The sequence below is a fragment of the Eretmochelys imbricata genome, chromosome 27 (assembly GCF_965152235.1).
Source record: "Eretmochelys imbricata isolate rEreImb1 chromosome 27, rEreImb1.hap1, whole genome shotgun sequence".
Taxonomy (NCBI): Eukaryota; Metazoa; Chordata; order Testudines; family Cheloniidae; genus Eretmochelys; species Eretmochelys imbricata.
In genome coordinates, this window is record NC_135598.1 from 11,795,667 (window position 1) to 11,810,147 (window position 14,481).

The 14,481-nt window shown below is 59.0% G+C and overlaps 1 protein-coding gene across 1 annotated transcript in view; it reads right to left on the reverse strand.

Annotated features, from left to right (window-relative positions):
* The window catches only part of SRCIN1 (SRC kinase signaling inhibitor 1), a 95,798-nt gene extending 93,064 nt beyond the window's left edge, over positions 1 to 2,734 (reverse strand). Inside the window, exon 1 of the mRNA XM_077806348.1 lies at positions 2,713 to 2,734. Within this exon, the coding sequence (XP_077662474.1) occupies positions 2,713 to 2,734 (22 nt within the window). The remainder of the gene's footprint in view (positions 1 to 2,712) is intronic.
* Between the last annotated feature and the right edge of the window lie 11,747 nt (positions 2,735 to 14,481).

A 14,481-nucleotide genomic window follows, 5' to 3' on the forward strand; every position in this document is an offset into this window, starting at 1 on the left:
AGACCAGGGGGTGAGTCACACCTGAGGAGGAAGCACTGGCCGCTTGGTAAATCTCTCGAGATGGGTTGGATCCATTCGCTGCTCTGCTGCCAGGCAGCAAATGATATCAACAAAATACAGAGAGGCCCCAGCGAGACGCCCAGCAGGCGGGGAATTCGACTCCCTCCTTCCATCTCTGCCCAGGCCGGGGAATTAGGGCTCGCCCCCTGCAACCGGGGCCTGATTTCCAAAGAGCCCAGCACCCACGGTGGGAGGAGGGGGCAAAGGTGTGGGGGTGGGGGGCAGAGACAAGCGAATCAGGAAGGAGATGATCTAAGCTTCTAAGGGGGGGCTGTTGCAAGCCAGCAATGGAGGTGAGTTCTAAACCTGTGGCTAAAGCATCTGACAGCGTCTCTTTAAATCGCCTCTCAGATAGAAGCCACATGAAAAGTCCTGGGCTTGTCCGCGGTGACCAGATGCCAGCAACAGCCCCTCTGCCCCCAAGGCATTGCCACTTTCCTACCTACGCTCCCTCCCTCTCTGCTACTCATTCGGCCCCCAAAGGAGGGCTTGGCGTATGAGGCGCAAACAGAGGGTGGGTGGATTTCAGGCTCAGGAGAAGGGGGCAGGGTCGTGGGGGCGGATTCTGGCCTGGGGAGGAGGAAGGAGGGTCAGGGGCTGCAATCAGGGTTTTGTCCTGGGACAGATTGCAGCAGAGAGGAGGGGAGGGGGAGGCTGAAGGCTGCAGAGCCGCCGGCCCGGGACAGCAACAGACGTGGACAGAGGGAGACAGGACAGGGGAACCACAGAGACCACAACGTTCAAAAGAAAAGGCTAACAATTGACTTGAAACCAAAAACAGTCAGAGACCCAGGACGGACGAGGGCCCGTACGCTGCTCCGGAGCAGAGACACACAGAAGGACACAGACAAACGGACATACCAAAAAGAAAATGAAATGCAGGGCAGTGCATGGGGGGAGGGGGACTCTTTCGGACTGCCGGCGCCGTTCTGAGGCTAAGGTCCAGCTGGCAAAAGCAACGCGCTCCCCACCCGGCGACAGGCATCTCTTCTCACTTCCCCAGGCAGGCGTGGGGACACGCTTCCTGCAGAGAGACACAGCCAGCACACCTAGGCCCAGGGAGACCCCTTCCTCAGTCAGCTCCCTGCTCCAGCTTCACCCCCTTCCCGAGGTCCCGCATGCCCCAGATCTCTCTGTAGGCTCGTCCCCAGCGTTCACCTTGCCCCTTGCCTGCTGCTGGCTCTTTGTCTCTAGCAGATCCTGCATCTCCCCGGCTGGCCCTGTGCTGACAGAGCTCTACAGAGTTAGTGCCAGAACCGGTCACCACTGGGAGTCCCCCCCAACACACACACACGCCAGCGGCAGATTCTCAGCATTCAGATTAGGAAAGCCCCCTCAAACCAGAGCAAAATGCCCCTGTCTTGGAAGCATCTAGACCGCCAAGCGCCTCTCCATGCACAGCGGGGACCTGCCCAAATCACCTCTAAGACCGGCCTCGGCAGGGAGAGCTGGGAAAGCATCCCCCTCCGAGATCCCCTGGAGTGCTCAGCCCCCACAAACACAAGACCCTGAGAATGCAGCTCCAATGGGCAGCCTAGCTCTCACAGATGGAGCCCAGCCCCACGGTGCCATGAGTGACTGAGGCGGATAGCAATGGATTGTTACAGGTGCCTTGGGTTTAAAAAACACTTTAAAACAAGATGACTGTAGCCCGGGATAAAATAACAGACAAGGGAGAGGAAGGATAGTCCTGTGCTTAAGGCTCTTGGCTGAGACAGCTGGATAGAGGGCTGAAGGAGAATCTCCACCAGCTGTTAACAGAATAGAGCCTATGACACATAGGCAAGCAGTGATTCTCACCACTAGGGGGCAGTGTTTGCATTACAATAAGTACATGGGTCTTGGGTATTTATATGGCCCCCATTACTGTAGTATGTGAGCCTCTCACAATCTATAGCGTATTTATCCTGTGAGGTAGGGCAGTGCTGTTAGCTCCATTTTAGGGATGGCAAACTGAGGCACACAGCTGTTAAGTGACTTGCCCAATGTCACACAGGGAATTGAACCCAGAGTCTCCAGCTAGTGCCTTAACCATCAGCCCAGGCTTCTTTCATCTTTGGCTCATATGTTGATATTTCTATAGCCATTTCTACCCAGAGAGCTCCAAACATCAAAGCCATTTCTACCCAGAGAGCTCCAAACATCCAGTAAGGGAGGGAAGGATAAATTAACTCTGTTTTCGTAAATGGGGAAACTGACGCACAGGATGCAAAGTAACTGGCCCAAGGTCCCCCAGGCAGAGAGCAGGAAACCGAATTCAGCTTTCCTGGTCCTGTGTTTGGGACCCCTGGACCACACGTCATTTCTGTGTCAATCGCCCCGTCAGTCAATGGTCATTTGCAGAGCGCTGTTTGTCCCTCTTTTTGCAAAGGAGGAGGATATCACGGGGGTGGGGGCCAGCAATCACACAGAAAGTAAGGGGGTGGGGGGAAGCTTGCCGGTTTGCAGCCACAGGTAATTCATTGGCTGCACTTTGTGATTTTAATTTCCAGTGAAGTTGTGCCGAGCCTGCGAGTGGTAATTAATGACTGGGACTCCCTGCACGTGGAGATTGCCTGGAGCTTTCCTGGGGCTTGAAAGGGGAGGGCAGCTTAGGGTCTGTCTCCCCTCAGAAAATTCCAGAATGCCTGTTAAATCCCCCACCCCCACAACCCCGCGAAGGTGACTCCGACATCTCCTTCCTTTTCCTTCCCCCAGGACCCGTCCCCCCGCCTGCTGAGTTGCCCACCCCCTCCACAGCAGCCCCTCCTGGCCCCTGACCCCTCTCTCCCCTACTCTCCCCAGGACACTGCTCACTGCAAGATGCCATGCTCTCCGCCCCCCACTGCAACCCACCACGTCCCACACCCTGCCCTCCCCTGCTCGATCCCACCCACCCCAGCTTGCCCTGGCCTAACATGGGTTCGTGCACACGCTCCGAGGAAAGTAGCCCCAGAGGACATGTCCAGGCAGCAAGTCTGGGCTGCAGCCGGGACCCTCTGACAAGCTCTCACCCCGGCCTCCTTGCGGCTCGCTCAACTGGGCTGCTGGGAAATGGTCAGGGAAACGGCTTTCTCAGGAGTTCTCTGTGCCAGGCTGGGGCTGGGACCGACACCCAGCTGCTCAGGAGAGAGATTCGGAAAAGCCAGCCCAGCTTCCCGGAGAGCCTGGCCTTGAAAAGACAAGGGTCACCTGGCAGGCTGGTGCCTGATCTAACAGGCGGTGACAGCACCTCCGAGCCAAGGCAGCTGGGGGAAGCTTTGGCCTAGGACATGCTCCAGATGGAAAGTCCAGCGGGGACTCCAGCCCCTGGGAGAATCTGCCTTGATAGCCACATCTCCTGCGTGGAACCAGGCAGGGAATGGAGTTACCGGGCTGGGATCCGGCCAGGTCAGGGCCCCGACTCCCAGCTATGAGACCGAGTGCCCCAGGTTCTTCCTGCATGGCAGATTTTCAAGCATGGGGCAGTCTTGCCCAAGAGAACCATGGGATCTTTCGTGAACCTCGTGTCAAAGCCTTGCTTTACCGCTTCCAGTGAAGGATACACTCCCCTCACACACTATACAGCCATGCCGGGCATGGGCTCAGTACTGATGCAGAGGGAACGGGCCGGCAATTCCAATGCTCATGAGCTCCCCTGTGTTGTTCCACCGCCCGCTCCTACAGGGACCATGTCACCTTGCCATTCTGTGATGTAACCCACGGGAGGCGCCAGCCAACCAGCATCCCCTGCATGGGGCCGCCGTACCCAGCTGGGCCAGAGACAGCCTTGGGAGGACGAGCTGGGATGTCAGGGCATCCCCAACGCTGTCCGCCCCACAGGCAGCCAGCCTTTGGGGCGTGTCTCACTGATGCAGGGGGCAATGCAGTGAGTGGGGGTTTCTGTCCTGGTACGAAGCTGGTTGCTGCTCCCTGTTCATTAGACACGAACGTCGCGTTCTGAGCAACGGGGCCCAGCCCGGAGTGCTCACCACTCCGGCCCCTCTTCTCTGCCTGGGATCTCAAAGGGCTTTGCAGACAATAGCTCTAAGCTCACAGCACCCCTGGGGCGCGGGTACCTATTCTCAGCCCATCCTCGGGTGGGGAAACAGGCAAGGAAAGGCGAGATGGCTTCCCTAAGGCCACAGAGCAAATAGCAGCAGGGCCGGAAGCAGAACCCAGGAGTCCGGACTCCCCATTGTTAACCTGTATTGTAGAAGTGAGAGAGGGAGGAGGCCTATTAAGATGCCCGGTCCCGCACTGGACTAGGCCCTACAATAAACAATCAAAGCCCGTGTCAGAGAAATGCAGAGCCTGGATCCCGGAGTGTGGGGAGGTGCTCATGCTGCAAAAGAGTGCACAGCGAGCGGGGAGCAGCTGATGACAGCCTCCTGGGGAGATGCCAGGGAAAGGTGGCCAACCTCACAGGATAATCACTTCTCAGTCACAGCAGGCATTTCCACTACAAACTCCGCTCTAAACCCGACCGAATTCGTCCCCACACCGTCCCATGGCCGGGGGAGGTTCTCCCTCTGTCTCACAGATAGGGAAACTGAGGCACAGAGAGGGGCAGCGACTTGCCCAGGGCTGCACAGCAAGTCACTGGCATCATCGGAACGAGAACCCGGGTGTCCTAGACTTCCTCTCCAGCCACTCGAGCACGCAGCCTCCTGGCCGAGACCCGCTCGCATGGCTGAAGCAGGAGTGTGTGAGAGCGCACGATCGTGCACGAACAGTCAAGCCACTGCAGAGACAACATTGCCATTTCTGCCAAGAAACTCTCTCCTCTTCCTTGGGCAGTTGGGGGGCCACGGGGGGGGAGAGAGAATTGCAGTGGAGGGGGGGTGGAACTGCAATGGACGGGAGGCAATGGGATTGCAATGGAGCTGCAGCCTGCCCTGCGCTTGCCTCCTTTGGCCGGCGATAGGGCAAGCTCGTGCTGCAGTCCCGGACGCCTCTCCCTGCTTGGGAGTTCAGCAGCAGCCGTAGGGAACGGCACCGTGCCAAGCTCCCGCCCACCGATCGCCAGCGCATCAGCACGCAGCTCCTGGCTCCCTAATTACACGCTCTGCTGGTGGAACGCGCCAGCTCGCTGGCTCTCTCTCCATTGCTAAAAAGAGTTATTTAAAAAGCCCTGCACGATCCGCAGGCAGGTCAGAGCCACGCTGCTTAGGGCTGGGGGGCCCACTGCTTGGCAGGCCTTCCGCCCCCCCCCGGCTCCCTGCAGAACCCCCCAGGCACAAGGGCTCTCGCTAGGGGGTCCAGCCGGAACCGAAGGGAAAGATCTGTCGGTGCAATTAACCCCAGGAGCCACACGCTGGAACCCACCAGTGCAGCAATTAGAGGAGCAGCCCCAGCGAACACTCCTGGCAGGTAATCCCAAGGAGGGCCCCTCTCCCCGCTCCGGATCCCAGCGCCCCTCATCTCCAAAGACAGAGGATGATGAGCAAGTGGAGGGGGCAGTACCCCTGCAGGCATCAGATCGTGGTCTCCATCTCCAGGCCAGGCTTTGCCAAGCCCCCCATATTATTCCTACCCCCCATCTTTTTCCCCATGGCCAAAGCTGCTTGTGGAGGCCTGTGGCTGTATGGCTTTGTGCTGGGAGCCTTGCAGCTCTCCCAGACTAAACAAGGTCAGGCTGAGTTTGTATGTAGATGGGAGACCACCGGGCCCGGCTGTGAGAAAGGAGCGAAACCCCATGTGGTCTTTCATGATCCCATAAGAACAAGGGTGTGATCCAAGTTTCCTGGCCAAAGTGAAACTGGGGTAATTACATTCCACTGACCTAAATCCTCCCGGCCCAACAGAATTTCTCTTTTTTTCCTTTCAAGCTGATGCCGCCTATGGTCGCAAGATGTTCCAAACAGCTGCCACGCTCCAGTCTAGAGGTGGCTGCAAGTCAGAGAGTGGGGAAAGCGATTAGTTTGTCAGGTGCTTCCTGAAGCTGACCCCAAGTTAGGTCCCGGGGGTGGCATAAGTGGGAGCATAGCTGGGAAGGGGGGTGCTGCAGGTAATGGGTGCCCCACAAGGTCGGCCCAGTTGATGGTTGTATAAGCCTGAATGGGGGGGAATGGTACCTCCAGCTTCTGAAACCGCCCCGGCTGCTCAGCCATTGGACCCATCCTCTCCCACCCAGAAGCCAACACCTCTCAACTGCCTGCTCAGCCCTTTGGGTGATGGTGCCCTGCCTAGCCCTGGATCGTGCTGGCTGTAGGGACAACTTGAGACAGCTCATCCCGCCACCCTGAGAATAATTAAGCAAAAAAGTTTCAGGAGAGAACGTTTCTCCTGGGCTCAGCCAGCCCCGGGTTCCAGTGCATGGGCATCCCCCTGCAGCGCCAGGAAGAAGCATGGGTTGCAGTGGGCAGGGAATCCAGGCGTCCCATACAGCCTCAGCCTGCTGCGGCAGCCGCACCGACATCCCAGTGACTCTGAAAGGCTGAGCCACCGAATGAGAATCAGACATGCACACCACAAGCTGGGCGAGGCGGGGGCTGCCTTTGCCACCTCTCTGTACAGCGCCTAGCGCAGCGGGGCCCCACTCAGCATTCCTCTCGGCTTCCCGACCAGCTGTGATAAATCGTGCATGATGACAAGGAGAGGGAGGAAAAATTGAGAGGAAAAGGTCAGGCTTCCCAGGGTAGGGAGGTTCTTGGGGGCCCGGGACTGGGGTGATATTTTCCTTCCTTCCAGCAAAGAAAACAGGAGAACGAAGGTAGGCCAGGAAGGGGCCCTCGCAGCAGTGATTTCAGCCCTGCGAGGCGGGTGGCAGCCCAGGCGTGGAGCCTCAGGGCTGGGGACACCATCCACGCTGGCATCTGCTGGGACACAGCCATTGAGCTGGTCCCCGTCTCCAGCCCAGCCCTGGCTGCGGGTCACCCATGCAGTAGCTCCACAGGCTTGGTTAGTGAGTCCTGACCGGGCCCCCAAAGCCGGGAGCGACCGTCGTGCCTGGGGGAAGAGGTTCAGGGCTGGCCGTGAGGGTGAGAAACCCTCCGGAGCCACAGCACCAGGTGCCCCGTGTGATGGCCTCGCACCTCGCCTCTGGCTTGATCGGCCCTCGCTGGGGGACACACCGTCCCCCGCCCAGGTCCCAGCCCCCGTGGAGAGGGCTGATCTCTGCTGGTCTGGTCGGCATCACCTGGCCCCAGGGCTCTGCCGACCCTTTCCCGGCGAGAAATGTAACAAACCCCACACGAGATGGCTCCAGCCACTGGCTCGGCTCTGTCACGCCTGGCCACGCAACTGGGGTGGGGCCTTTGCCTCCAACCCCCAGCTCCACCCATGGCTCCCTTCCCCGACACAGGCTCCCAATGGCCTTCCTGCTCCCCAGCGCAGACTCCCCACAGCCGCGTGGCCGGTCCAGGCTCTCACTGCTTGGCCCACACCCGGAGTGGGGGACAATCGCCGAGGAGGTGACACTGCGGCCAGTCTGTGCAGTGGAGCTGCCTGGCTGACAGCACCAGAACGGCCCTGCTGCGTTACAGCCAAGGGGCTCCGAACCAGCCTCCCGGAGCGGGGCAGCGAAGGGAGACAGGACGGAGGTACCCGCACCGCTATTCCGCTCAGGGGTTTGCACCCCTTCTCTTAGAGACTTGCCCTCGGGGGTCCCACCAGCATTCAGCCCTCTCTGCTTCAAGCCTCCTCCAAAAGACTCCAGCTCCCCTAGTCAGGCGGGCCCGATGCCCCAGCCCCTACTCACAGCGCCCCCGCTGCACGGCCAACCTCCCGCCTTGCAGTGTTTGCGCTTAGGCTAGGGGGCGCCTCCCAGCCACGCCCTGACCCAGCTCAGCCGGGGCAGCCCAGCCAAGCTTCCCTGGCGATCCCTCGTCTCCTGCCCCGCCAGTGCTATCTCCAGCCACGGGGAAACCGGAGTGGCTCCCCCTCTTTCCCCACTCGGGCCTGGAGTTCCCAGGAGAAATCAGCCAGGCACCCAGGGAAGGCGGGGTGCTGTTGTGTGCATTGGGAGGGGGGTTAACTGGTGAGTAACAGCTCCCTCCTCCAGCTCTCTCTCCCGGGACATGCCCAGGAACAAGCAGGTCCCACCACGTCCCGGCAGCGCTCGCTTACCTGTTGGCTAACACAGGATGAGCGCCGAGCTGGCTTCGGGGTGGTGCCGCTGGGAAGGACGGATGGCTTCCAGGTCACAACGCCCACCTTCCTGGGGGTGGTGGGCAGGGGAACCCCGGCCCCACACACACACCCCCTCCCTCGGCAGGATGGAAAGAGGCTCCTTTGCAAGCAGCAGAATCCCCACGACGACAATAGCAATCCCAGGGAGAGTCCTGGTGTCTGGGGCGAGGCCCTGCTCCCGGGCAGATGGTGGGTTAAGGAAGCCCTGGAATTCTCCTCTGATTCAACCATCCATGGCCTTACCTGCCGACCAAGGTGTCTCCCCGGCCGCTGCAGGGAAGCCACGCCCCAGGGTCCTATGGGACATGTGCTGGGGACACAGCCATGCCCGCCTTCCCCCGTGAGATCTTCCTGAATGCCAGGCAACAGAGCCAGCCCTGCTCCTCGCAAGCCTCAGAGAGACACTGACTCCTGGGGAACTGTGCGCACAGCCCCAGCGATCGCTCTCCTTTTACCTCTCCCCACCCCCTCGAAAGGACACGGCTGAGGATCCCACCAAAAAGCCACCTAGCCCCAGAGCACCAGCGCCCCACGAGAGGTGCCAGGGAGGGACGGCACAGAGGGTCCCTGGCGGGATGTCATCAGGGGCCGCTCCGTGGGGATGACCAGCGAGAGGATCTTTCCAACACAGTTTATTACTGCAGCTTCATAAATCTTCATGAGGCAGCGAGGCTCACGCGGGCCGTGAAAGCAGCGGCCGTTAGCAGAACATGAAAAATCATCCGAGGGAGGGAAAAGATGGAAAAGGGGAAGGACGCGGCATTTGGAGAGATCAAAACCCCTTGGAGCTACGAGATTCCTCCCTGCCCAGCCATTAGGGAAGCGAGAGAGAGAAAGCAATGCACTCGTACCCCTCGGAACCACTGCAGCTGTGGAGACGTAGGGGGCTTTCACTGGCTGGCTGGAGTTCCCGGCTCTGGAGATAACCCCTTCCATGCCGTGCTGCCTGCAGACCCGCAGCTGGTTCCCACCCCCACCCCAGCTCCCGCTCCTCTCCTGCCACCTGCACCGCCGTCTCCTCCAAAGCCTGGGAAGCCCTTTCTCTTTCTCGGCGCAACTTTGCTGCTGCAGGGTCAGGCAGGCGCCTGTGCCGGGATCCTTCGCGCCGTCGAGGTCCGTATGGTTAAACGTGAGAGGAGGGAACATGGTCGGAGTGAGGGAGCGATGGGAGAGGGGCAGATCCCCGACTTGGAGCATTTTGACGGGCCGCACTTAACCGCATCTGTGCCAGATGGCTCACCCGGTGCCTTTCCCTCAGTGCGGGATCTGCCCGACGGAACAGAGCCGCTCCCGATGGAACGAGCTCGGCAGAACCGGCTCAAGCAGCCCTGCACTCGGAAAGCCGCCTAACCGGCGCAGCTAACCCAACGGTCTGGCGGTTCAAGCCGAAGGGGAGAGCCAGCTTTGGGGAGGGCTGGGATGGCCTGGCTTGTTTTTTCCGGCTGGAGGGCCCCAGAGCAGCCCAGCTCAGTGAGCCCACCCCAGCTCGGCTGAGACACGCTCTGCCTTGCTGAGGTTTCACCCTGTGTCCATGCTGGAGTGGTTCAGAGCCACTTCAGTTGCAATCCCCACTGGGTACCCGTCCCATGGCTCCCACGAGCAGTGCATTGTGGGAAGATGGCGAAAGGCCGTCTGTGCCCTACAGGAGGAACCGCTTGTACTATTACCCGGTCCGGGTTGGCATCAAGCAGGATGGCAGTTTAGAGCTGGGGAAAGCAAGTCAGACCCCATCAGGATTTGGCCCCCGCGTGCACTGCTTGCAACACACGTGGGCGTGTGGGTGCCAGGGGCGTGCAAGGCTCTTGGAACGGTACGTGGCTCGAGTGTGTCACAGCCTCCTGGGGAGAGATGCTTCCACCAGGGGCAGCCTCAGCCCGTGGGGAATGACACAGGGACTTGGCTTACCATGCTGCCCTAGGGAAGTGAGTGAACCACCCCCCCCGGGGCCTGTGGGCACTAGGGGGATCTGTCCTCTCCTGCCCAGGCTCCTTCACGCTCAGGGCTGGAGTGCTGGCCAACGGGGACCTGCTAGCCCCACTCCCTGCTACCAGAGGACGCAGCAGCCCTCAGGGTCAGAGCCAGCTGCTAGGGGCCCTGCCCTCCTACCAGCCAACCTCTGCCCGCTAGTCTAGACAAGGGCAGGGTAGGGATGGGGCCCCTCCGTGCAAGTGGCCCAGGTTTTCTCCGATCTACCATGGGCAGCATCAGTGGCAGGATCGTTCGCGACCCTTAAACGACGGTGGCACAGGCTGGATCTCGCCCAGACGAGCTGGAAGGCTGATGATCCCGGGGAAGGCCAGTCAAAGCTCTGCTGGCAAGATGGCACCCATTAGGAGCTGGCACTGAGAAAAGGGGCAGAGATGCTGCCGGAAAGGGCAGTCGATTCACAGTCCAGCTGGCAGGAGATTTGCTGTGGGAGACGTGATAACATCTCCTTTCATTAGCAACCTGCACGGGCACTGGGGCAAAATAATACCTTGGCCTTCCCTTTACGGTTAAAAAGCTTGGATCTGCGAATCGCTGGGCAGGGGGCAGAAGTTACTTCAGGCACCCCCCTTCTGAACCTGCCCCCCCCCAAAATGCAGCCCCTGAAACACCCTGCAGCTGCCCCCTGCACAGGGCGGCCCAGAGCAGCATCTTCCTGCAATGCCCTCTTCTAAACCCACCGTGCACTATTTCCCCTTGTATTTGAAGCCTTGCCCGGATCGCTGTCTGCCCCTCCTGGTGCCCCCCCAGAGGAGTTGATTGTTTTGCTACCCAGGCCCTTGCTGCTCGCTGCGATTCCTGGAAAGGAGGAAGTATTTTTATTATCGCCATTAACAAGCGTTCTGGGACGGCAGCTCAGGCAACAAGCCCAGCAGGAGAGATATCCATAGTAACCCTCGTCCCGCTTCTGGGAGCCATCCACAGCCAGTTACCGAGCGTCTGCCTCAGCCTGCCCTGAACGCAGGACCCTGCAGACGGCTAGCCGGACTCACTCACGCTGGGCAGGGCCACGGAAGTCAACAGGCCCTGCCCCTTGTGCCACCGCTTACACAAGCATTATCGGATCCTCCTCCCACTGTGCAAATGGCTACCCGAGGTGCCCGGCAATGGTGAACTGGGCCCGTTCCCAGAGCAAGCCGCTACGCCGGGGAAGGGCACCAGCATCTTAACGAGCACGTTCCCTTCTTCACCTCAGCTAGCCACAGCCGCCTCTTCTAGAGGGCAACGTCCAGACTGGGCGCGTTGCCCCCGTACTATGCCACCCCAGAGTGCTCGCCCTCAGCACTGCCCGGCACCCTGGGGTTAGCCCCAGTCAGGCCCTGGGCTCTGCCCTCCCTTAGCCCCTTGGCTGTGTGCAGGAGGGAGCTGGGGTGGAGACCTGTTCACACCCAGCTCCTGCTGCACCGTCTTCTCCAGGGGCTTTGCTGATGGCCAGAACAGTATCCAACAGGGGCTGAGACTAGACCTCAACCTTGCAGCTAGAATGGGTCTAACTGTCCGTTGAGTCCACCAGATGCCGCCCTACTCCAGGGTAGGAAGGCTGGGCTGGAGGGGCAGGGCACCCGACTGGGAGTCAGGCTACGTGGGCTGAACTCTTTGGGCAAGTCACTAATCTACCCTATTCCTCATTCCCCCATCTGTAAAAGGGGGACAACGCGTCCCTCCATCACAAGAATGTGATGAGCAGAGCTCCATGAACGATCTGCAGCAATGGGGCTAACCAAATACCAGACACACCGCCTCGTCTCTCCTTGCCTGGGCAGGATTGGTCCCCGCTGGACATTGACAAGTGCTTTGTCCACTCTGCTGCTGAATGATCAGCTGATAAGAAAATGCTCCAGCTAGAGCAATGCTCGGACCCTGGCTTAGCTGGTGCGGCTGCGAGAGGCCACACTGAGCCTACTCCACGCTGCGCTGCCCGATTATCAGCTGCCATATAGCTTCGTCTGGGTCTCACCAACGAGCTTCCCCCCCCCCCAATCAAAAAACATATTGAAGAGCAAATCAGAATGCAAATGAACCAGATGAGGAATGCAAGCTCCCATTATCCCATCGCCCTGCCACGCGCTGAACGGCGCTGATTAGTGCCAACGGTTTTCAACAGCCGGAGCTGTTTATTTAAAGTCAATCTGCAAAGAAACGTGGCCTGGCATTGGGTTCGGCTGCGGCAGTCTCCTTTCTGCTGGAAACCTGACATAAAAGCCTCCACTTTGTCCCTAGAGCAGGGAGGGGGTCTCAGCCTGGGGGCCGGGGGCCCCAGCAGGTCAGGGGCAGGTGTCAGGGATGGAAACCATCCTGCCCTGCCTTTATTACTAAACGTGAGGGGGTCCGGGCTAGATCCCAGCGAGCTGGGAGGGGATTCCAGGAGGGAAAGTGAGGCCTTGGCATGGCGGAAGTGGAGAACCACTGGCTTGTGATATATCTGGCCATTGAGAACCAGACAATTTTACCCTCTGTCCACACAGATCTTCTTGGTATCCAGTGGGGCAAAGGAACTGTCAGGTAACTATTACTAAGGCTCTGTTGCAAACATTCAGGTCGTTACCCTCCTAACATTAACCCATTGCTCTGGGGTAGGGAAACAGCAACATCTTCACAGAGCGGGGATTGAGGCCCCGACTCACCCAAGGTCACACAGGGAATCTGTGGCAGAGCCCAGAGACCCCCAGTGCCTTCACCACGAGATGCCACCTATCTCCCGACGCCTGGACAGTCTCAGGCTGAGCCGAGTGCTTGTGTAGCCTGACTCCAGTGTGCCTGCTGAATATCACACCCCATCACCAGCACACCACCACCCAGACGGTGCCTCACACAACGGGGCCTTGCTTGCTGGGCACTGGAGTGACACCGAAAACCCCGGAAGAATAATGCTTATTATGAAGTCAGGGAGGAAGGTGCACCCAAGCACCTGCGATGGCAGTAAAGTTTGTTGCCCAGCTGAAATCTGAAGCGCTTCGATCCCCCGGGACCGGCTTATCTGGATCCTTATCTCCGAGCCCCAGGAGTCAATCCCCTGCGCAGCAGAGATCCAACCAACCGGGCTGCACCCAGGTCTATCTCTGAAGCGCCAGCCCTGGGGACTGATCTAAAGGCCAGGGCTCCGGAGATGGGAGAGCCGCAGCAACCTCCACTGGAGGAGAATTGTCAGCAAACGCATCCCTCTGCCTGGCAGAGACAAGCACAAGGAGGAAATTAAACAAACAAAACCACCAACCCGACCCGTCATACAAACCCAGCCACGCACGAACAATCGCCGCCAAGCCAGCAGTCTCCCAGCCTGCCACACTGCGCCCATTGCTCGAGGACTGCAGGGGGTGCCCCAGGCCACAGCAGGCATGCTGGGGGAGGTGAATGGGTGTCTGCAGGGGGTTGGAATAGTGAGGGGCATTTGGTTGCACTTCCACAGTGAACTCACTGTGCTCTGAGTGTGAGCCTGAGCAGAGGCCGCACACGTAGGCCTGTGTAGGCATATTTTGCCTGCTCGAATGGGTCTGTCCCAGCACATGAGCATCAAGAGAGAGTTTGTGTCCTTAAAACAAACACAACCCTCCCCCCACCCTCTGAGCCCCAGGGCTGCCTTATTTGAGGAGGGAAGAGCTATATGAAGAATGAAAGCTCACAGTCGTCTTGCACGATCCATTTGCTCCTGGAGCAACGGAGATCTGGGGCTGCGTCTCCTGGAACAAGTCAGGTATTGCCAGATCAAACCAGGGGCTGGATCCTGTCTCCAGCTAGGGCCAGTGCCAGATGCTGCAGGGGATGGTGCAAGAATGCCCCTAGAGGACAACTATGGAATACCATGGCCACTGGGGAACTTCCTTCCTGATCCCCAGCAGTTAGTGGAGGCCTTAGACCCTGAAGCATGAGGGTTTACAGCCCTTAGACACACTTCTGTTAGCCTCTTTATGGTAACCGAGGATGCTCTCATTGTCTTTATAAATATCTCCTCCTTTTTTTAATCCTACTAAGCTTTTGGCCTCACTGTCTTGTGGCAGTGAGTTCTACAGGCTAATTTTGCATTAGAAATTAATAGAGGAGGGACAGGTAACCACGGCTCAATGTGTGTTTCATCTCCTTCTCTCTCCCAGAGGATGTGAACCTACTACAGGTGCCAGCGGGGGGATTTACTGCTTCAGCTCAAGCTGCAGCAGCTCACGCTCTGAGCTCTGGAAGTCCTGAGTTCTATTGCCAGGGGACGCTGGCGGCACTGCATCAAAATAAAGGACCAGAGAGGCCGATGGAAAGGAGGAAATGCTGAATAACATAAACACAAGCAGGGCCTGCTCCTCTCCCTCCCACGCTGCCGTGATAATGACAGGCAGTGCTGCCTGACAACTAGGAGGA